Source organism: Andrena cerasifolii, chromosome 2 (assembly GCF_050908995.1).
Source record: "Andrena cerasifolii isolate SP2316 chromosome 2, iyAndCera1_principal, whole genome shotgun sequence".
In the NCBI taxonomy this organism is placed as follows: domain Eukaryota; kingdom Metazoa; phylum Arthropoda; class Insecta; order Hymenoptera; family Andrenidae; genus Andrena; species Andrena cerasifolii.
The window spans coordinates 17,431,807-17,456,882 of NC_135119.1; the positions used below are offsets into that span (position 1 = coordinate 17,431,807).

At 38.1% G+C, this 25,076-nt stretch overlaps 1 protein-coding gene across 2 annotated transcripts in view; it reads left to right on the top strand.

The window, feature by feature from the left end:
• The window catches only part of LOC143379012 (neural-cadherin), a 352,951-nt gene that overhangs the window by 77,944 nt on the left and 249,931 nt on the right, over positions 1-25,076 (top strand). For both annotated transcript variants that reach the window (XM_076831259.1, XM_076831260.1), the window contains exons 12-14: positions 13,797-13,986; positions 15,787-15,969; positions 23,654-23,843. In XM_076831259.1, the coding sequence (XP_076687374.1) occupies positions 13,797-13,986; positions 15,787-15,969; positions 23,654-23,843 (563 nt within the window). The remainder of the gene's footprint in view (positions 1-13,796; positions 13,987-15,786; positions 15,970-23,653; positions 23,844-25,076) is intronic.

Consider the following 25,076-nt stretch of genomic DNA (forward strand, 5'->3'; position numbering starts at 1 on the left):
CATTGTTTTTTGTTCCCGTTTGTTATACACGCGGTCTGGTGTAGCGTGAGATGTACAAGCTGGCGGCGATGGCCCAAGACAAGGGCTTCCCGCCCTTGTCGCGAACGGTGGAGGTTCAGATTGACGTTGTGGACCGTGCGAATAATCCGCCCGTATGGGACCACATAGTGTATGGCCCGATCTACTGTAAAGAGAACATGGCCGTTGGGGCTAAAGTTGTGTCTGTTAAAGCCAGGTCTGTCACACTGTTAATGCTCCGTGCGGCTCTGCACGAACCCGCCCTGCACGCAATCTCGTGGCAGTATTGTTCTTGTGCACGTTAATTGATATTGTGTACGATTTCATACACACACACACACTCACACACACACACACACACGCGGGCGCGTGCATCTGAACACACGAGACATAGATACACCCGCTCATACACATACACGTGTACATTGATCATGTCACTAGTGATGGGCTCGAGATGCTTTGAACGTGGGGCCAAAGTTGCGAATCGCTTTGTGTATCGTTCGAAAGTAGGAGTATCTTTGAATTATCCAACCGTCTCCATGATACCTGGGTGTCTTGAAACGTTGGAGCTGTTCGAGTAGTGGTAGATACTGTATCAACGCTTCAACGAGTAAAATACTGTAACCGTCCTAATTTCTTGCGAGAGATCATTTCTACATAGAGTTATGCTGATACTATATTTTGGTGTTATTATGCTGCTGCATGCGTCTATCATATTGGAGCCCCTCGTAGGATTCCGGTGCCTCGAGGCTCTTCAGATTTGCGATACCCTCCAAGTCAGTCAGCACCAGTTGGAGCATTCGGGAGCACGAGCATCCACGGTGTTATCCGAAGCCGCGCGGATGGGGACTCGAAGCCAATGATGCGGGCGTACAACGGATAGGGAAAATTGTAAGAGTGTAGGTAGCAATGTGCGGTGCAGGCTCATACCCATAGGCTGAAGTAACTGGCCCACCTGGGAGCACCAGTGACAGCGAACACTGGGGCCCTCAAGAATCCCAGTCATTCAAGCCTATCCTACAGGTGTGAGTCTGTATCGCACGCTACTGTACTACAGTTCTCCCTATCCGTTACCCACGCGTAATCATTGGTTTCCAGCTCCCCTTCCGTGCGGCTCTGGTAAACAGCATGGAAGTAGGGCTCCCAAATTGCTCCAACTGGCCTTGACTGCTCCAAGTCCATCGAAGTTGTCGAGGCTGTCAAGCCTCCGTAGATTTCCGAGGTTCTCGAATGCTTTTGTACTGGAACAACATTCGAAGCGATTCACGCGACTAAGTTACTTATTAGAGAACACGCAATCGGGTGCCCATCGCTACACATGACGACGCAGCGTATACGCGCACAGGTGGACACGCATACACGTCAGGTGGTGAGCACGAATATTCGTTTGGAAAGAAACATAGGGAGAAGAAAATATGGGGGAACACAGCGATCGTTTGCGAAAGCTCCGTTCATTGCAGCGTCCGCGCGATTGTGCGCCGAACCACTGTGACCCGTTCATTCGAGCATCGATGCATACGCGAGGGAAAAATTGACCCACAGAAACGGTCCGTATACATGCTTTCGACATGGCGTTGCACGAGTTAGGTCTGGGGTTTTTTCTGCAAAATTCCAAGCAGATTCGTTACCTTTTCACGCTGACTCGTTTGTTTCGTGTCACACCGCGACTGCCGTTTGTATCCGGCGTTGACGTTTTCTCGCGCTGCTGGGGTAGCTAGATAAAATTGTTTCTGCAGACCACGGTACTGGCAACGAAGCTTAAGGAGAGTTTGATGCTAACGCAGCGAGGGGCATTTGTTCGTTCGAATTTCATTGGCTCATTTTGTTGCGCTCATTCTTGCGGTACTAGTGTATTCTAGTGAATATGTCAACACTGATATGGCGATATATAATCCGTTAAGCCTCGTTCACATTAGTCAAATTGAATTCCAAGGCAGACCAGCGGCCATGGCCGTGATGGAAACACCGGTTCCCGTAAGATCACCGAAGTTAAACATCACGGGGCGGCGTACTGGGGAAAGATGGGTGACCATCACCTGTCTCCCGGTGCGTCGCTGCTGCTGGGACCCGAAGGAGAGAGGAGGGAAAAAGGAAAAATGACTATCGTTCGTTGGGCAATATAAGCGAAATGCTTGAAACGCCATCCTGTGTGTCAGAAACACACAGGAAAACAAAAAATACAAATACAATTCCAAGGCAAATAAAATTGAAAGAATCTCTACTTCACTTGAAACTTCAAAGAAACCTGAAAAGACATTTCAAGTCAAGTAATTAACTGATTCACATTGGTAATATAGTTGCAAGTTACTTGAAGTCGCTTGATTAATGTGAACGAAGTTTTACTGAAATTAGCATTTGTTAAATTCATATTGGTAACTGAGAGGTTCTTTAGACAGTGTGCAGGGTAAGTGGGAAAAACAAGGAACGTCATAAAACAGCTTTATTGTATATAGAGCTGTTCAATGAATTTAACTGTATTGTTGGTAAATGAACAATTTATATTGTAATTAAGCAACAGAAAAGAACTGAGCAAAAAGATAACTGTTTTACATTGTTTTAATATCTTTCAAGTGGAACAATGCAGTATACTGTAACAAAATAAATGTCCACCTCTGTTATTATCAAAACAAGGATATGTAGACAGTGCAAGCTTACACCAATCAGAAATAGGGTAAACTACACTAATGCTGACACTGCACTAATCATTGGCACTCCTGATTAAAACGCCAAATATTAAGTAGTACAAGCTTAAAAAGTACTTTTTTTACAATTTCTTATTTTTCTTTCACTACAACACTGCAAAGCCCAGTAGTTGAACCACACATTTTACATCCGGCAACACCACAAAGTGGGACAAAGGGCTGAGTTTTAGGCGTTTTCTTAAAATTTTGATAAGGAGTAGGTAAGTATATTTTGTCGCTTTGTAACTAAGTAATGGATTGAAATGCAGATTTACTAAGTGTTGTAGGTATTTCATAGCGAATGAAATAGTCTGTTTAAACACTTTAAGCTTCGTTTTTAACTAAATCTATTTTTCTATAGAACCTAAAATATTAGAGTTTTTCATTGAATATATTTTAAAAAAAAAGACTTAATAGGTACTCAAGATGTTTTATTTTAATGAGAAAACATCATTGATAATAACTGAAAATTAAGACCATATAAAAACTTCACAACAAAATTTAGACATTCCAAATGGGATTTCCGCTTAGGGTGCCAATCATTGTAACAGTTTGCCCTACATAGTGCAAGTAGGAAGACTGGGGACATTCCTTGTTTTGTTCCAGTGGAGGGTGGACATTCCCTGTCTTAAATCAGTACACCAAATCTTTAATGCCTCATGTGGACATTTCTATTTTATAAACCTTTGTGATTCGACAGTTCTGTGGCCTCAGTTGCCACCAACGAAATACGTTATACATCGCAGAATCGCTAAAAATGGACATCCCCTGTTTTATCCCCTTACCTTTCACACGAACCAAACAAATTTACATTCAATGTGGCTCGTTTAAAATAAGTTGAAATTAGCGAAGAGCATTCTACGAGTGCAATTTATTAGACGCCAATGCTTCTTCTCTGGAGGTATAATCAAACGATCCTGGCAAGCGTCAGTAACGTTGCATCTGCTTTCAGCGTACCAACTGTTTCCCGGAGCAACGTCTCAGAAACAGATTGACTTCCGTTACGAACGAGTCGGGTAATTATGCGCGCGTTTGAACCAAATATTATGTGACCACGTGCTGCCAGTGCAACACAAGGGGCAGCGCATTCCATTGTGTGTAGACAGAGCGCAACCCCTCACGCATAACGTCCCGCGATCGCTCGCACGCCAAACACGTGCCAATTTCTTCCTTAATGTGGTTTTCTGCACTCACGTTGGAAGATGAAACTACCTTTCACTTACGACTTACTTACATGATTGCAGGAGCACTTGCAACGTAGAACGAATTTTTGCACAGTATTTGATTACACAGGCTATATAAAAAATCAGGGAAATTATTAACACTCCACACTTTCCATTTTTCCCACTTCCATTTATTGTATAAACTTACAAAGTCCAAAATAGTAAGTGAAAAATGATTTACTGTTGGACGAGGAGCTTTGAATTTAATCTCAAACCATTCCTTTCTGCGAGAACTGCAAATTAATCCTACACCTTGCTCGCAAAATGATAAAGTATAATAAAAAATACAGCTTCTTTTATGGTCTAAATTTTCTTCATTTATTATAAGAATTCAATGAATATATTGTCACATTTAATATTACACCTTTTCTTTTTGTACCTCTGAATAAGCCTCGCCATATTTCATCCGAACTAAACCAGTAACTGTTTTCCATTCTGGGACAAGTATCTATTAGTCAAAATACGGGTTTCTCCAGCACGTATCCATAAATCAGTGAGCGATCGCAGCGCGTTGCAAGAAAACGTCACGAACCGGCATTCCCTCGGGTTCTTCATCGTGCAGGCGAGTCTGTTGGCAGAAAAGACACGAGTTTTCCTCGTAAATGAAACGAGAATGGCTGGAAGCTACTCGATTACTGGGTCGTTTGGTATGGCATCGAATGACGGATTAACGAGATCGGTGGCGCGCACGCAACGAACATCGCGAAAGTCACATTCGCTCTGGCGATTATCCAGGTAACAGCCGCGGCTGGATTTTTGCCGCGGAGACTCATACAATTAGTGTGTGTGTGCCGTAAACATTTTTTGGGCATGTTTTACAAATAGATGCTTCCCTCAGACATGATACTTTTGATTGATTACGTTCACCCTGGTCTCTGTTTCGATTTCTCCGCGATTCCCCATATTTTCCGTTCTTCTTCCATCGTTCTTCTCTGTTTACGTATTTTTGCACCAGATTGGCTTTTTTCAAAATTCTTTACCTGTCGTTGTTTTACGTCTCGTTTTCGTCGTTTTCGTGTGCTCCAAGGGGCGCACCATCTCAGAACCACGCGCCAACCGTCGACCGAACCTGCGAAGGTGACGTCGCGACGACCACCGAGCCGAACGGTGTGCACTTATGGCAATGATTTTATGAAGTCGACGAAAAAAGAAATTTCTTGCACCGCGTGTACCGGATGGGACAGTTGACTGGAACGAGTTCGACAAAGCCGGATATACTGATTTTATTAAAAATTGGTCTCGATGAAAATTCCATGGTTCAAAGAATTTCCTGTAATTTTAATAACTTATAATGACTTATATGAGTTATTCTAATATTTGTATATTTACGAAGGTTGTAGATAACTTTGACAGTGTTATTTAAGTAGGTAACTAAATTGTTTTAATTGAATTTTAATTGCGCGTTAGTATGTGGCAGGATGAATGTAGAACTTAAAATAGAAATCAGTTGTATTCTATTCAATTGAAGAGGTTGATTGAGATTAAATTTCTATATCGTATTTCTTTTGATTTCGATCTCTAATGAAGCGTCATCTTATGCTTTTCGTGTCAGTAAGGATTAAATAATGTGGTCTTCAAGCACCATTAGAGAAATTCAGTTTTAATTACGGTGGAAGTTAATTGATATTTTTAATTATTAAGAAAAGGAGGACCACCATCGTATGATAAATAATTGAAAAATATGATTCACGATGATCAATCTATAATTATTTAACATAGAATTTATGTAATAGTTGATGCACGTTTCCCCGATCGAGTTCAACTAACTTTCGAAGGAAAAATACTCAAAAGTAACATTCTGAACAAGAAAATAATATTACAATCGAAAAATCTTATTATTCACAATTGAAGTCATACTATCTCATGTTTTTATATTTACTCCAGCGATATATACAATTTTGATCGCTGTAAAAAATTGAGTTGTTGTTCGAAATGATAAATGATGAAAAGAACTTAGAAGGGGAGGACAGGGTGTGGTAGAAATCGATTTTGATGAGCCTTGGTAGGATGGATCAATGTCGAAAATAAGTAAATAGGTGTATGTGCGTGTAAGCCAATAGGCCTTAATAACAGAGATATTTACATGTAAATTAAACATTTCATATTGGCCGTGGGGTGTTAGTGGGTAAAAATCCTACACTACCCTGGCGCCTCGGGGGATTCCTCTCTGGAGGCGTGGGGATACCTTTTGAAGATTTTCCCACGTTGAAAAAAAATTATAAATTTTTCTATAAATTATTATTTTTATATTTTTTTTTCTACGTGGGAAAATCTTCAGAAGGCACCCCGATGCCTCCAGAGAGGAATCACCCGGGGGCGCCAGGATAGTGTGGGATTTTTACCCACTAAAACCCACGGCCACCATGAAATGTTTAATAATTTATATGTAAATATCTCTATTATTAAGCTCTATTAGCTTAAACGCTCGGACACCTATTTACTTATTTTCGACATAGATCCATCGTGCTAAGGCTCATCAAAATCGACGTCTACGACACCCTGTCCTCCCCTTGTTAGAAGTTACCAACGTCATAGCTGTACCCTATTTTGAACCATGCAATGTCCATATAAATCAATTTTTCCAGAAATACCAGCATCCATTTTGAAATTATCGAATTCACTCCAGTTTATCCTACCTCGTACAGGACGTCTGACGACACTGTGCGTCGTGTGGCCAGCCATCATTCGCCATTTTTCCGTTCCACGACCTTTTCTTTTACAGTTTGTTGCGAGACTTGCATTCAGTATAGATCGTCGATATGTATACATACTATATATATATATACATTATACATACGTATTGTACATTACGTGAATGCCGTATTAATTTTTGGGCATGTTTCGTCAGTTGCTTATCTGCGGTAGGTTACCGTATCATTCTGACAGTGACTCTCTTTTCCGTTTTTATTTCCATACGTCCCATTTTGTGATCTCGTTTACGTTGGACGGCTGTCCTTCCCCGTTTACTACCCCTCATTTTGTTTTTTTTTTTTTCATTTCGAGAGCGTAGTATGTTCTCATAGTGGTTTTTTGCCGGACAGACATTTTTTGCGCCAATCAGCGGCAAGCTCAGTAAGAATTAGCCATTTGAGAGTTGTTTTTTAGTTAGAGCTTCCCTCGGACTTTATTAGCCGTTCGCGTCGAGCAGGTTGAATCGTGGCGGGATCCAGTTGAATGCTATTGGTAGTTTTAAGCGTGTCGCCGCGTTATTAGGCGCTGTCGATCCAAGCTTCCACGATGCGACCACGATCAAGCTCAGGTAACGAGGAAAGGGGCGAATGCCGATCGTTGCGGGATGGCGGTCGACGAGAGATCGTTTAGGTGTACCGTAGTGAATGGTGGTATGAGAGCGAAAACGATGACAGAGATTTTGTCTGTGGCCTTTGACCTGCCAAGCGAGGCAATGCTAATTAATAAATATCACGCTGAAACACGGCTATCGAACACCAAGCACCATTGTTCGGGAACTATTTGAGCACCCACTGGGGATACAGCAGGTTCACGCTGTTCTTTTGTGTCGTTACTAATCTGGGGTAGTTGTTAGAGAGTAATTGGGCGATGTCTTTGCTCGCTTCTTTGCTAATTAATCATGGGTACAAGTGTTCACACGTACGTTGCACAGAGAACATGCAAATGTGGGGGGTGAGAGGCCACGCTTATGAGCTACTAATCCACACTGTCGTCTATCGGCGTTTGACTTCTCACATACTGACATCCTCTTTTACACAACATCTGTTAGACGTCTCCCAGGAACGTTCATAAAGGGGTTGGAAGAAAAAGGAACGGGTGCAGCTGAACTATCCGTTGCTGGTTAATAAGCGATTGATACCATTCGCCTGACTTTTCTGGTTCGCTAAAAAATGTAGTGTCCAATTAATTTATGACAAGGAGCTTAGGTACACTAATTGGCCATTTATGTCTCATATGAGCATGGAACAGGGAGGAATTCTTTTCTCGTGCATTGACGTTTGAAATATCTTGCAAAGTTGGCACATTTCTTAATAGGGGCAATGTGGAAAGCTGGAAAATTCTTTTGAAAAATTTAGAATTTAAAATTATGGTGTAACGTTCTGAGATGTTGTTAATTTTATTAAGCGATAATTTTCTTTTTAGCTTCTGTGTAGAGAAGGTTCTAAAATTTACTTTTGTTAGCATTAAGTGAAATTACGACAAATTTAGAACAAAATTTAGGTATTGTACAATTTGGAGTATTTTAGTCGGGTTATCGAACGGTCTCTTTTAATTCGATAGTGTCGTATTAATTGAGTATGATGTGGACTCAAGCTTGTTTAAATTTTGGTGATGAAAATCGAAGTATTTTAAAAAACATATTCTATGAAGGTATTTTATTTTAATTTATAGGGATTTTAAATTGCTAATTAATGCTGATGTGTAATCTTAATTTATATGTGCATTTTAATACTGGCACATTGGTTTTCCGCATTAATATTTTAATACTGATAGGAACGTGTCACGATGTTAGTAATACGGAACAACATCAAAATACATTTGTTGTCAATAAATGGAAATATTTTTGCAACCGTATCAATTTGTAAAATTACAAATATTAAATCAGAGCATTTGTCGCGGAAGAATTTTTTTAATCGTAATTGAAATCGTTAGTCAGACTCTAATTGTAAGTATTGCAAAGCATAACGGCAATTCAGAATGATATATTATAACAAAGATTACAAATCATTTCTAATGTTCCAATTCAACTTATAAAAGTAACCCAAAAGTACTAAATTCTCTGTCAGTTTTCTCAGTTTCAATCGATAGTAATTTTTAGTGAATAATAATATCTCCTTATACAAGAAATGCAAAAAAATCTGAATATTAACAGAAGAAACATACATATACAAATTGTTTTGTAAATAAACAGGTAAAGTTGCTATAGAATTTATCAAAATTATATTAAAATAGTTTTCGTAACAATAAATATAACTATGCGAAGATGAAATTATCTGAATTAGGAGAATAACTGTAGGAATAATTTGTAACATTTGGAAACAGATTATTTTCAATACTAAACGGAATTCCTTGACAGTAAAGCTGCATGTTGCTTAACATCCCTGGTTTGCTTATAAAAGCTGTAAACCCTTTAAAATGTTAAAAATAATGCGATTTAATCGTATTTACTCTACTGAAGTATCGATCGGCTATATTATTCAGTTTAATGGCGGTACCTAAAGTTAATCTTATTTTAATCTTGCGGTTGGTTATTATTAAAAATCGGGTTACTGGATTTTTAATCTCATCAGGCCTCGTAGAAACTTTAATCCTTGCCCGACGTGAATTATTAAAGCGGGAGGCTGCATTTAAGATTACCTCGAAACTGGGGATTAAAAGGGAATGATTCATGATTTTAGTCGGTGAAATTAGATTTTAAAACGCAAGAGTCGCTGAGAAAAATGTAGATACTTTCGACTATTGAATAGTATTTTCTTGGAGTTTGAACTATATTTCTGCGGATATTCAGAAGCTTATCGATCACTTAAAAACACTCAAAATTTCTTACTCAAATTTATTACACTATCGAGATTTTTAAATAAATGTTCCTCCAGGTACATTAACCGAATATTCAGCCACATACTTTCGAAAATTCCGTATTTCTTTTGGGAATCATCTTTTTCCATGTGGTATGCTTTACTGCCTAGAGATGGAATTTAATAACGTCGCTGTTTATTAAATCCGACTGAGTGACGTTTATTTTTTAATTGCAACAATTGTTCCATGCAGTCCTGGAAACAAATTCCAATCGTATTTTGCAATGGAAATTTCAATCCGTAGAATGCTTCGTATCATTTCAGCCATACTGTTGGCATCGGTATGTTGACAATTAATATGACGATTGTATATTTCGTTCTCGCGTAAATAATTCTCCTACATGTACGCCTGTATTGATTCAATCGGACGCAATACTTTTGCAAAGTTCATGACATTGATGTAAATTCTATTTGGATTCTATATTTCTCCACTTCGTAAAGTAAGCTGTCACTAAATCCCCAACGACCTCTTTGGCAGTACAACACTCTCTGAAAATAGAAAGGAATTCATTTATTACTACAGGTTTTGAATAAAACTGAATAAAGCTTATAGGAGGCCAGAAAATTCACCTTTGCTTTGGAACATTTCAAACATTTCATCAAAGTATACTCGGTTACAATTAAGTGAAATGGTCCAAGCGATTGCAACAAATGCAGGACGATAATGGCAGTAAAAATCTGCAATAAAGTTCAATAAATCTTTTCAACCAAACATTTTTTACCACAAAACAGTAAAAAAATTTCAAAACTGAAGATCCACTACTTCCTTGAATATTTCCATCGAAAACGTTCCAGATCTCAAAATCAGAATCCTTGAAATCAGTAGCATCAACGAATTAATTCATCCGAGCACGTTTTACGTTTCAAATGACGTTAAAGAAAACGTCGATGCACGAGGAGAAAGAATAGCCAGTATTCTCAACGGGATTTACTTCTACACAATCGCGTTTCGAGTCACTTGACCCGCTCGGGGGCTGCAAACATCCCCCTAGTCCTCGTCAAACGGCATTAATCGTCGAAAAATTAATGCAGAGCCGGATTTCCTTTCGCTAAGCCAGCCAGGGAATGCTCCCGTTTATCAATGCCCTTTTTCGACGCCCCTCGGAGCATCAAGATTACACCGAGAAGAGGGTTAATTCATGGAGCCTCGGTATCCAGGGACCAGCACGAAGCGTCGAGTACTTGCGAATTGCCCGGCATTTATCAGAATTCTAACGACGCTTGACGTCTGACGCGTGGATGTCGGTCTCGGAGTTCCGTTGCCTTCTTCGGCGGGTTCCGTTCACGATTCGGACATCCCGGTGGTGGTTCGAATTGACAAACGGCGCCATTAATTTCGAGGCCTTTGAAGAGCTCGACGGGGAATCGTCGAGGCGCGTCGTGGACGTAAAGGTGGAATCGGACGGCGCGTGAATCGGCGAGCTTGCTCGGCTCGTCCAGGTTCGGCGATTCGGCTTGGCGAGCACGACTCGGCGATCCATGACCGATCGGACGGCGCGTGGATCGGCGAGTTTGCTCCGCTCGCCCAGGTTCGCCCAGGTTCGGCAAATCGGTTTGGCGAGCTTCAGCCGGCGATCCATAAAACGGTCACGCGGCACGTGTATTGGCGAGCTTACTCGGCTCGCTCAGCGTCGGCGATTCGGCTTGGCGAGCGCGAGACGCCGATTTACGCACCGTCTGATTCCACCTTATAATATATCGTCGATGATAGTGCAAAACCGCGTATCAGCAGTTCGTAAATACCGCGTATCTGCAAAAGTAGCAAAATTGAGATTTCGCGCCCACGGTTGGCAAGCGCTGTTTCGCTTTTTTTTTAAAGTCGCGCCATGTGAAATAGCCAATAGGAAGTCTCTCTTAGCAAGTTGGCGGCAAAACCGCGCATTTACAGAGAAATCAGGTGATGTGGCGGCACGTTTGGTGGGTGAAAGTGACTTTGCCCAGAAATTAAGCATTTTTATGATGAACTGATGTTAGTATTTATTACAGGGAGTGCTGAAACTGTCCCAAAAAAGTTCAGTCAAAGAAAACCCCCCGTAAAATGGCTGAAATATTAAGTTTTTTCTTCCTCCTGTAAAATCGGTAAAATGCAGAACCGTGGTATTTACAAACTGCTCATACACGGTTTTGCACTATCATCGACGATATGATATCGTCACCATAAAGACCGGTGACCGCGTTGAAGGGGCCAATTTATTAGAGGAAGATTAAAGTGTTTTTTATATTTTCTATCTATGTGGGGGTAGTTGAAAGGGGTGGAAACTATCTGTTCTTTCCCAGCCACCTTTCAATTTTGCCAGGGAGAATTACTATAGTCGATTATTTGGTATGATGAAGTTTTGTTTAATCGAAGAAGGTAATTTGTTGAGATTAATTCTGATTGCTTTCTTCCTCGTGATTGTTAGTTTTGTAGTTTATGGATTTCATTGATGGCTGTGTAGTAAATATTTGACTTGGCGGGATTTTGGGTTTGTGAAACTTTGAGATCTTTTTGTGGAATTTTAGTGTTACCGTCTGGGTTGGGAAGTTGTTCTATGTTTAGGCTTTTTTTTAATGGGTTTAATACGAAGGAAAAAGAGAAACAGCAAATATTTATTGTGCATTGAAAGCACATGTACATGTTTTATTAGTTGGTTGATTAAATTGAAACAAGTAGATAGTAATTCAGATTTTGTAAATTGCCATTGGTTTCATTTCATTTAGTATTTTTGGAAATTAGTAAGAGAAGGATAACTTAATTAATTAATAGAGAATTTCTAAGTTTCAAATTTAGTAATTGTACCATAAGTCTTTCAATGCTGGTAGCTCTTCTCATTCGAAAAATTACGAGATTCGTAACTTAAAATAGTGGAATTCAATTGTCCACGAATATTTGAATACATTTCAGGAAGAATATCAATTTCTACTACTTTAATAATTTGGCCAGCTTCGTGCGCGATCGGGCATACGCATACTCGACGAGGTTCCATCGTTCTTGCCAGAATATCTCATTGTCAGTAAATTTCGAATGGCTTCAAACATCATTAGAAGCTTTAAAATTTGGAAAACCTCCAACACTACAGGAATTTCATATCTCGAACGCTTCGAGAGAACTTAGTTAAATCTCAGTGGTCCAAGTATTTGTAGAATCTTCCGAGAAGCCTGCATTCGGTGAAATTATTTCCCAATCTAATTAACTCCAGAAAGGTTTCATAGTTCTTGAAAAGCATGACTGAAAAGTCTCGAAACATTTGCTTTAAAATTACCGTTTTCAAATTTCTTGCTTATTCCATTTAATAATCTCACGTTTCAAAACATTTTTCGCCAATACTCTGATTGTACAAAGATTGAAGGGAACAAAGCTTCTAATAACTCCACTGCTTCCTAGTATCGCCTGCAGACTCGAAGGACGTTACATGAAAATTTTGAAAAATGTCTCCCTTCATCAATGTTACCTTTTCAACAGTCCGCAAAATAAATTATGCTTCACAAGGCTCTCCGCCCCACGCGCACAAAATGAAAAGATTCCCCATCTTAGCATTCGTACTGTTAAAACATTACAACTGTAACTATCCCATGACCCCATGGAAATTGTACGATCGGAACCTCTTCAACTCGCCGTAGATACCCATGATACCTGAAGACCCCGTAAACACACGCACGCCACAACACAACGTGACAGGACGCTTCTAACAAATCTGCTGGTAGACAACTAGGACTAGCAACTAGGGCAAGGATGAGGGGCCTAGCTTTAGAATTAGCAACGATATCATTTGCAAAGCGCCTTATCGCGACCGTGGTACGCTTAGGTTATGGACGTGCTAACAGTCTATTTAACTCTGCTCACGTGCGCCCTAGTCGCACCAGGAACGGAACAGGCAGGCGACGACGGGAAGTGCAACGCGTTAGGCAAATTTCCATCAAGTCCCTTAGATCGCATCGCAGCTCTCCAAAGTAGTTTGTCCAATTAGCGAGAGGACGTTCCTTCTTTCGTTCGGCGAACACCGACAAAAAAAAAGAACGGACGGACAAGAAAAGAGAAACGAAAAGAAAGAGAAAAATGGAACGCAAAGAACGTACGTGTGGGGGGTGGGGGTGGGGATGTAACTGTCGATGAATCGCATGGAGTCTTTTCGTTTCAAGACGGGTACTTTTCATAGTCTCTCTCACCTAGTCGGTAAACTATATTAGCCTTGTACTTTTCGATATACATATGTCTACCCTAGGAGTATTTCCGTTCTCGTTTCTGTTTCCGTTTCCCGTTTCCGTTTGTTAAGTCGACTCCGTTTGCCGGAGCTGATGAAGACCCCTGGCCGGGCTTTGTAACATGTAACTATGGTGTGTGTCGACAGCTCGGGGATCGAAAATAGTCCGACGGTGTTTTACCGGCTAATGCCCGGCTCCACGGCACAGACCAACAAGCTTCACACGTTTTACCTTCAGCAACGCCCGGAGAACTCCGTCACCTGGGCCGACATCAAGGTTAACCATCAGCTGGATTACGAGAGCATAAAGGAATACAATCTGACTATACGAGTGGAGGTACGTGAGAAGTAAGGTGCCATCGGGCTCGGAGGAACGTGTTTCCTGCGTTGCGCCCCCCCGAAATGTTTGTTGGGAAATTCGCAGCAGTGTTTGCGCTGCGGAAACTGAAAGAACAGTCTTGGCAGAGTTCGACCTGCGAATACGTGCTTCCAGAGATATGATTCCAGTGTTGCTGTTTATTCGTGGGAGTCCCCCTTTCTTGTTAGATAGAATTTAGAAATTAATTAAACGAGAAATGTTCTCGCGGGATATTGTTGGTTTAATATTCCAAGAGAAATGGCTGATTATAGTGGCAGAGGGGAAGTTCGGTAACCAAGGGGCATTTCTGTGCGAAATTCAACGCTCTCGAAGCACGAGTAATGCGGTATTGAATGGAGTTATTAAAAATAACGAACGCATTTCCGCGGAAATGTTAGTGTGACTGCGGAAAGCAATCTCCCACGACTAAATAACCACTGTACTTTAATCCGTTTGGTAACTGGGAACGGAGCAACTTGAAAATCCGCTTACGGATCGCGGTATTATTTATATTTCAGTAATACCCCGTGTAGAATATCTGTAGGTACGTCTGAGGTAGTAAGTAACAATGTGCAACAATACGGTGTGCTTTTCGCAATTCCTAGTTTAATACAGTGTAAGAAGCCGTGTCTGTCTTTCCATTTATTCTCCAGCTTTTCAAACAATTAGCGTTTCTCTCCTTGATAATAATTAAAGCTAAACAATTTAAGTTGAATGTCAATAGGTACTCTTTACACTTATGTTATTAACTTCGTTTTGCAAAATGTAACATGTGACTCCGGTGAATAATTAAACATAGCTTGCTGCACAGAGGTGACTTGCTACCTCAGAATTTAAGGGGTTATACCTAGCAAGGCGGCCGAAAAGAGTTGATAATTTGTGAATTTTTTTTGAACAAGCGGAAGCGTATATTTTTACAAAACTTTTTGCGCTTAAAAGAGTAACATTTAAAGAACATATGGTAATTTTTTCGCGGAAAAATATTTAGGTTTATAATAAAATAACAACCGACATTCAAGAAGCATTTTTAAAAATTTGGTTTTGCGGTGAGCACTGTCATTCGGTACCAGATTATCTAAAATAAAAAGCAAAAAAAAATTCGTTTGTATATTAACGTATCTTCAGGTTGACGGAGAGAATTTTTCGAAATATTAATTTAAAATAAAATGGAGGGTATTTAAAGTTGAAGCCCTGATTTTGTCGTGCAAAAATCCCCCGAAAAGAATCAGGATTTCAATTTTAAATACCCGCCATTTCATTTTAAATTAATATTTCGAAAAATCCACTCCGTCAACCTGAGAATACATTAATATACAAACGAATTTTTTTTTGCTTTTTATTTTAGATAATCTGGTACCGAATGGCAGTGCTCACCGCAAAAGCAAATTTTTAAAAATGCTTCTTGGATGTCGGTTGTTATTTTATTATAAACTTCAATATTTTTCTACGAAAAAATTACGAAATGTTCTTTAAATGTTGCTCTTTTATGTTCAAAAAGTTCTGTAAGAATATATGCTTCCAATTTTTCAGAAAAAATTCATAAACATTCGCCTCGTTTCGGCCGCCTGACTATGTATAACCCCTTAAGAGCTCTCAATTGTAAACTTTTTATTTCAACGTTAGTTCGTGCAGTTGAAAATGTCCCCTGTGATAAATTAAGAACATTTCAATGCAGTCAGTTCTAATTAATTTACCTTAACGTTTAATTTGAGATTCAGTGAATCGAACCGAACGGAAAATAGAATGTACACGTAAGATAAAGACAATTCTCTCCTGTAGAACAATGGTGCCCAGCAGCTCGCCTCTGAAGCGACCGTTTACATTGTCTTGGAGGACGTTAACGACGAAATACCATTGTTCACTGAACGCGAGCAAGAAACCGTACTCGAGGGCGAACCTGTCGGCAGTAAGGTTACTCAAGTCAACGCTATTGATAAGGATGGCACTTTCCCGAACAATCAGGTGAGTACAGATCACGAGCGGCCATATTAGCTGGTAGAATAAACGCATTTACAACGTACAGGGTAGACAACAGAGTTGGGCATTAACTAAATAAAATATTATGTAAGTAACGGATCGAAAAAAAGTTACTTTAACTTTAGATTATTCGACGAATGAAGTTCCTTTTTTTTATTCGTCGAACGCACGTCAGAAAATTATTCGACGTCGAAGAAAGTTAAAGTTGAAAAATACGACGTTCAAGTTGAAACGCTCGACGAATAAAAAAATTAACCCTTTGCTGACACACCTATTTTTTCGATCAACTTTGACATATTGGTGGCTCACACCCAAAGCACTTTTTCATCTACTGCTTTCTCATCTAAAGAATCCATGAAGTTATGAAGAAATCATGGCAATTTTAAGGTCTCTAGAATGTATTCGAATAATTTTTTCATCGAAATTTTATCACAGATTACCATATGTCGAGAAAATACGAAGAAGATCTTCAAGAAATTGTAACTTTTACAAATTTCAATATTAGAAGCTGAAAATCTACAGAGTTGTTTTTCAGATATAATATTTTGACAGAAAAAATAGTTTTTATGTCAGCTTTGGAGAAAAGGTTCACTTCTTTCATATTGCACATAGAAGGTAGGATATTTCGGTTATGGGTAAAACAGAGGTACGTATTCCACAATATCCAGGATATTCTACGCATGGAAAAAATTACAGAGCGTCAAATTCACCTTATGGGTGGCTCACACCCACAGTGTCAACAAAAGGGTAACTTTTTTCGACACGTGACGAGTAAATTTTTTTAACTTTTATTCGTTATTCAACATTTTATTTAAATCAAAAGTTTGCCCATCTCTGGTAGATACCTAATAACATTTGAATGGGTTCTGCTTTATTTGGATACATTAACCTAAGTGTAATGCTCGTAATCATCACATTAGAAATTCGTTATATTTCTTGTTATTTAGTTGCATTGATTTCGGATGAAATTCTGAATGAAGTTTATTCGTAATATTTATCGTCTTTGAATTCCTGTACGAACGGAGGGAACCTTGATACGTTTAATTGAGTTAAAAAATAGGTACATATACCTTCTTTGTATCAAAGTATTCCATCTACTATTTTTAATTAATGTTCTGGTCATAATTATGTGAAGCGATGAGAAAGAAAGTGGGAAATTTTCCCTTTTGAACAACCTACATATAAACTTCGTGCGTTCAATTTAACAGAAAGAAACTTCTATGTTTTCTGCAATTAATGGAACAACATTTATGCTTTGTAATGGAGCTGTAAAACATTCGTGCAAAAACTTTTTTCATCATTGGAAATTTAGTTCCCTTCTATTTTATTGCAACCGATTTTACAAGATTTCTTTGTATAATATTACGCCCGTTCATGGGGAAGTTAAACGATTTTGCATTCAACAGCTTCAATATATGGGTTCGATTTCAGAGTACTATTAACCAACTCTCGTGGCCAGTTTTCAGATTAGAGACTTCAATTACACGCTCTGTCTGCCATGTGCAGTATGTTGTACTGCGCGTGCATGTGCGTTCCAATCATTAATAGGCAAACTATCCGGCGATGACTATTTTACTCGGAGCCAAATTACTTCGAGATGACTATTTTAGTAGAAAACTAGTGATATCAAAGTGAATAACTTACTTTCGAGCTAGTAGTAACATCAGAATTAGAAAATTGTTATTTTGATGATATTGTTTAAAAGTGATTATTTTATTCAGAGTCGAATATTTTTTAAATGACACACTACGTAAAACTTTCTTGATCTGGTCGTGATTATTTTACAAGGAACATTTATTGTTTACTAGTTAGTATTTTATTAAAAGTTAGTAGATCCTTCTCAAGCTAAATATGAACAAAGTAACACAGATAAGCAAAATCATCGTGTCGATTAAAAGCATATATGTATCCTGATGTTTTACTTTCCGCATTTGGCAACTCGAATAATTAATAATAAAAATGTAACAGGACTACGCGTTTCAATTAAAATAACACCTGGCAATTGTTGTTCATTAACATATTTTGGCTTTTGCGAATATATAAATAAAGGAAGAAAAAGCAGGCTCACTCAGAATTTACTTTCTGTTGTCCTGACAAAAGCAGCGCTCTCCTCTGAATTTTTCAGTATCCTTGGTTGTGGACCATGCAATATTCTATTTGCCTGTCCGCGAAGCATCAATGATTCAAAACAACATAGTGTTTGTTTGAAACGGAACTAGCGGGGGTGTCCACAATACCGGAATGCTCGGGCTTGTCGAACTCTGCTAGCGGAACATAAACATCCAACCCCGCAGGCACAATACCTCTGGGCCTACGATTTCACCCGCGGTTGAAGAACAGGGTAGGGATGGGACGTACAGTGACTCGCATTAATATTCGGACACTTTTTAAAATCGCATAACTTTTCTAGAATTGGTCCGAACGACTTGAGTTTTTTTTGAGAAGCTAGAAGGATTAGTTTGCTAAATGACGTATTTGGTCGTTTTGAAAAAAAATGTATTTGGTCGGAATAGTGAAAAGAATAGTAAAGGTCGATTTTTAAACTTTTTTTTGTGAGCTTGTAATGAAAATTAAAAAAAAGTTTGTAGATTGCAGTAAGTTGTATACGTGCCTAAAATTTCATCAAAATCGGTTAACGTTGCTCCGAGCTACAAACGTTTAAAGATCGCAGAATAAGGTCGAGAATCGCGAAAATTCCCGAAAGTATTTACCCATTTATAAAAAAAAATAGTAACAACGAATGTACTCGTATTCAATCTAACTTATCCCATTATTAAAAGAAAAAGCTGTACAAAATTACTATATCTATATTTCATAAATCAGAACCTCGTGCACAGAGTACCCGTTTAGTTAATACGGACAAATAAAAAAAGAGCAAAATTCCAAACTAAGCTAAGAAGAACGGAGGTAACGCTAAATACAGTATCGTTTTTTGATGTTACTATATAAATAATTATATTTGTTGGCTGCATAAAAGTGGCGTAATTTTAATATGTATTGGACCTATCTTCAAAATGGTACCAAGTTGATGAAAATTTGTGAGATTGTTCTTTCTAATCTTCTTGATGTGCTCCAAAAATTTTAAACGTATTCACTAAATGATTGCTGAGTTATAACGATTTTAATTTCCACTGATTTTACACGTACTCTTATGGAAAGAGACGACCTTCACAGATAAAACAGCTGAAAAAATGTTGAAGAAATAGTACCAATGTTTCCAATTTTTTTTTACCTATAGTATACGGGCAGATGAAAATATCTGCCAAGTTTCAATTGTTTTCACTACACCGTTTTAAAGAAATAAATTATAACTTGAGATAATTGCGAATTTAGGGCATTTTCACTGCCAAAAGTTTAGCAAATAATGCTTGAGAAAGCATTTGTGAAGTGAAAAATACCTTCCTAGGAGTAAAAATAAGATTCCAACTGTCGTTCGAGTTCCTTACATCTAGATTTACTATGCGTAACACGAAGATAGTCAAGTATTTCAAGTTTCGTATACTTTTGTCTAATATTGTGCGTCCGAGACATCCTTAAATTTCTTTGTACGCGAATCAATCGAAATTGGCATCTTTAGAGCCAATAATTATTCTATAATTACGAAGCTTGGCATACCTAAGCATAGGTTTATGATCAAAACTTCTAATTGGAATCGACGGTTTCAGTTTCTCCTAATAAGTAGGTATCATAGTTGCGATCTGGTAAACGAACATATTATTCCTAGCCGAAACTTTGTTAATTTCGCGCGGTTAAATTCTGTTTGTCGAAGTCGTGGTGTAGCGGAAATACCAGTGTGCAAATTTCTTGCGCCGTGTAATATCGTTATATGTACTACGAAATACAGTAATTAAATTTAATCACGCGGGCCTCCGCGTCGCAGATCAGTTTAAAATCTCGCGTAAATTCATTGTAAATAATGTACCGCGCAAATGCTAATGACTCTTTCTGTCAACCGTTGATTTTAATATATTCGCAGTCATTATCCTTTTAATGCAGTAATAACGATATTAAATGCATATTTGACTTCAGCATATTAAACTTCATTAGCTTGGGGGGGGGGGGGGAGAATTTTTGAAGTTGTTTATTCAAAAAAGTTTATATAATTACGTCAGTTAATTTATGGAAATAGCGTGTAATACTTCCAACAATCGAAATATATATTAAAATTGAAAATGATTGTACAAGAGCTTGAAGATTCGAAGAAGTGGTGGTGAATGTTACAATATGTCAATCTAAAAAGACAATTTATCGCTAGGTACGTCTTTTAACTTAAAAGTAAAATGTAATACCGGTATGTTTTTTTTTTTTAATTTAAGGATTCTCTTCCAATTTCACAGAGATTCTAATGCTCGGCTGTATCTCGCGCCATTTTATCTGCCTGATAATTGTAACTGAAGGGGGTGTCGAAAGTGCCACCTTACTCTCTATTTTCACAAGAGTTCTACTTCTTCTTTCTCGACGTCGCTTTACATCGATGATAAGTTCCTTAACACGAAAACTTTTCCGAGTACGGACGAAATAGAGTCGACAGGCCTAACGGACTTTCTTTACTTAAGGGGCAGCGTATCCTAATGAACCCTTCCACCACCTTTCACGAAGTTCCGGTGGGCGAATGACGCTTACGTCACCCGGTTGAAGTTAAACCTTCGTGATTTAATTTATAGATAGGAGGTCTTCAATTTGTGCTGTCATAAAGATTGGAATCGATTAACATACTAATGTGAGTTGTGAAATTATATTATTCAGCAAACAATGACACTTTGAAATTGTTTCATTGATAATTATAATTTTATAAAAATCGAATGAATAAAAAATTGTCTTGCTTAAACGTTTGAATGAATTTTTATTTAGACTGTTCGTTTATTAATACCTAAATACTCTGCAGTATTGAGAACACACGCGTTGTAAGTATTTATGTACATGGTAAAGTAACAACTGCTGCATTTAAGTCTTAATATATAAAGCAGAAAGTGTTTGTGTGTTTGTCTGTCGCCTAAAAACTTTCGAACGGTAAACTCTGGGGTCACGAGATGTGTCCCGGCTCATTATGCCTAGCTGATCCAGATGAATGTGACTATTTTCACAAACAAAAAATAAATATTTCTTTATTTTAAAATAAAGATGTTGTCGCCTTGGATTTATTGGATGTAAGGGCTTTAATGCCGTTTCTTATTTATAAGTGGAACTAAGTTCCGTTAATAAACGATTATTATTATTAAATAAATAAATAAAAACAAAATTATAACTCAGAATCTAAATTTTGGGCGAAGCCGAGTAGTAAAGCTAGTACATCATATTATATCAAACAGTGATTCACGCAAAAGCTTTCTGTTTAGGAATGTTTTAAGGATGTGCAAACTCAAAACCATGAAAATGAATATATATATCGGTGATGCTAACGTAAATGTTTCTATCTGTTTAATTGCGCATAGGTTTGAGGACTTTGAGGGAACCTGTAGCATCGGTATTTTTCATATAAAATTCTGTTTCACTATTTATTTACGTTCCTAAAATTCCATTCGATGATTTGCATATCACGAGTATGTAAACCTAATAAATTAATGATTTTATTTAATCAAACTACAACACTTTGATTTCCATTTCTCAATAGATTAAATAGACTATTTTATTTTCGACAAAAAGAAATTATAGACACATTCAGACCTTTCGAAATCGAAGATCAAAATTTAATTACGAGCATCCTAACAGTTACACGCATTATTAATGGATTTCATGCTTCTAACTACAGTAATTAATACTGTTTATTGATGTTGCCTTTACTCCGTTGAATATCCTCGAATCAAATATCAAATTTGCGTCTCGTGTTTCCTCGATACGCAGGGTATTCACTATATTTCGAGCTGGCACTTTTCATTTTTATTTTTTCCCTTCCGAATGCTTAGTGAACGAAATCCTTTGAATTCGCACGAGTTCACAGGGCTGCGGCGATTTTAGGACGTTGCTCCACTTCTTCTTTCAAAGCGCAAATATTTTCAGATCACGTTGTCGATACCTATTGATGGATTTTAATTTACGTGAAAAATGTACGTACGTCTTTGGATTTAGGGGAATATCACGGATGTGCATGGTTACTTTTCGTTCCAATTAAAGCAGAATACGATAGGCGGAAATAGCGTATCCAGGACGTTCGGAACTTCCAGGATATATTTTCATTATTAACGTCCTGCTTTATCTAAAAAATTTATCGGACTTCAGGCTAACGAGGTACTCGAAAAGCACATCTACATTTTTTTTACGTGTACTATAGAGAACATTTTTCCTTTTTACTTATGTTTCATCATAACCCGTACTTTTTACTTTAATTCATTGCTTTTATTTTCTGTATCTTCTATTACTGTACATATATATAGAATGATGCCTCATTAATATTTTAGATGCCGGAGTACCCAAATTTTTACCATTTTCTACCATTCCCCTTTTAAATAAAATTGCTAATAAATGTGTATTTCATTGCGAAGCTACAATGTAACTCTTGCCTTAAAGAATTTTTAATTTTTCAAAATTAACCTGGATGGTTAGCTCACGGAGAGAAATAAATTATAAGGCAGCTAGGGAAAGTGGTATGTGTATGGTCAGACAGGTTCTCCAAGTAGGAGTGTAGAATGTATGATCCGTTATATACAGATCATTCTGTGAACACGCACGCTAATGCACTTTAAATTGGGTAATAAATATGTTACTTACCCACAGTAAATATAGTATATTAATATTGCGTAATATTCTTTGTTGGACAAAACGCCACGTGATACCGGGAAGCTTAAAAAGCAATTTAGAAATTCTCTCCTTAAGATACTCCAACTACTACTTTCTTAAAGCTAGATCTGAATTAACTTTATCTGCTATATGTCTTGAATTTAAGTGCACCTTTCTTCCTATTTAACTATAACAAAACACTATGTTGAAGACGTACAAATGTAGTTCTCTCCTGCAAATCAGAGTTGGGCATTAACTAAACAATAAATTAAATAACGGATCGAATAAAACTTTAACTTTAGATTATTCGACGAATAAAGTTAATAAGGTTAAACAGTAATTTCAACTTCAACTTCAACTTCAACTTCAACTTCAACTTCAACTTCAACTTCAACTTCAACTTCAACTTCAACTTCAACTTCAGCTTCAACTTCAACTTCAACTTCAACTTCAACTTCAACTTCAACTTCAACTTCAACTTCAACTTCAACTTCAACTTCAACATCAACTTCAACTTCAACTTCAACATCAACATCAACTTCAACTTCAACTTCAACATCAACATCAACATCAACATCAACTTCAACTTCAACACCAACACCAACACCAACACCAACACCAACATCAACATCAACATCAACATCAACATCAACATCATCATCAACTTCAACTTCAACTATATTCGACACATGATGAATATTTTTGTTAACTTTTATTCGTTATTCGAAATATTTATTTAACCCAAATTTCGCCCATCTCTGTGCAAATCTAGCGCAGACCTGGCACCGCAAGTAACAGTACAAGCTAAAAGGTTCCAGGATCGTAGCATCGCAACAACGTCAACGAACTGTTCCTAAGAATATTAGCGAAGCCCTTTCTGTAACCCAGCACCTGATCAAGAAAGTCACCTTATTGCCAAGCATAGCGCGTCATATTCGATCTAATTCTGTTGCAGGTCACCTATTACGTCGTCGACAGCAGCAGGAACGAGGGAAAGGACTACTTCGAGATCAACAAGGAGACTGGCGAGATCTTCACGAAAGTGATGTTCGATCGTGAAAAAAAGGGGGCGTACGCGTTGGAGGTGGAGGCCAGGGACGGTGCACCATCTGCGCGACCCAACGGCAATGACCAGCCGAATTCAGGTAGGTGGACCATTGAATTCACTTCGAATCCTTTCAGCCTGATCGTGCACAGTTCCAGGCGAACGTTGGTGTACGTACAGGTTTAGAATATCGGACGGTTGCTCGGAATTGAATCAGCTGGAGAAAGATAGCACCGGGAACGTGCAATCGTACATACTTATGCAAAAATGGGGATCACTAAAATAGCTGTCGAATTACGATTGAATCGCGTTTGTTCGCTGATTTAGGAACGACCAGTTTGTAAATTTCTTCATACGGATAAAAGACAGAAGTGGTTGAAGCGAGAACTATGATAATAGTGAAGGGAAGTTGAAAATGGGGATGGGAAGCAAATTTTTAGTTAGTGTGTTATCCCAACAGCACAGCAGTGTTAATTCGATATGCACCGCGGACGTAGCGATAGCTTTGTTGGTTTTAAATAATACTGCAGAGCTTCTCATTTACGTAGAGATACGGTAAGAAAATGTTTGATAGAACAGAGCACATTGCGATAGTTTCACGAGCGAGACTCTTTTAGGAGGCAAGGACAGAGAGCGGTTTGCATTTGAAAGCGCCGTAGACTGTGGGGTACTCTAGTTTCTCTAGCTTCATGTATATCAAAGAGAGCTGAGGATTTAATGATACCGCTGAAAATACGGTTTTTAATAACTTTTTGAGTTTCATAAATTGGAAAGGTACAGCCGTGAAATTGCGGGGCAAATTATATTCATAGAAACGAAGGACATAGAAAACCAATGAGAAATATATTAGAATATGATTTGTGCAATAATCATTTAAACAAATTCTATTTCATTAAAATGTATATCGCGAAATATTAGCAATATAAGATGTGGGCCCTTAACTCTTAATATTCAACCTTAAATGAATTTTCAGCCAACCTAAAACGAAATTTAGTTCATTAGATCTATTATTTTCTTGTTTTATTGTTTGCTTAGTTTTGTACTGGCTTTTCTTCCACACTGTTTCATTGTTAATTTTGTTAATTGTATATTGTACAGTAAGGTGTCTTTACTCGTGGAATAAATAAATAATAATAATAAAATAATAAAGAAAATCATTTTCATTCGCGTTAGGAAAAACTCTAAATTTATATTTCTCGAGGTTTCAAAATGATTTATTGTCAGTAAAATGTTTCTACTCGCGGGATTCGAATTTCTTCAATCCAATTGAACATACTTTTCTTGAATCACTTCCGTGCTAGACGCTCGAGATTGATGTTAAGCAACGATCCCT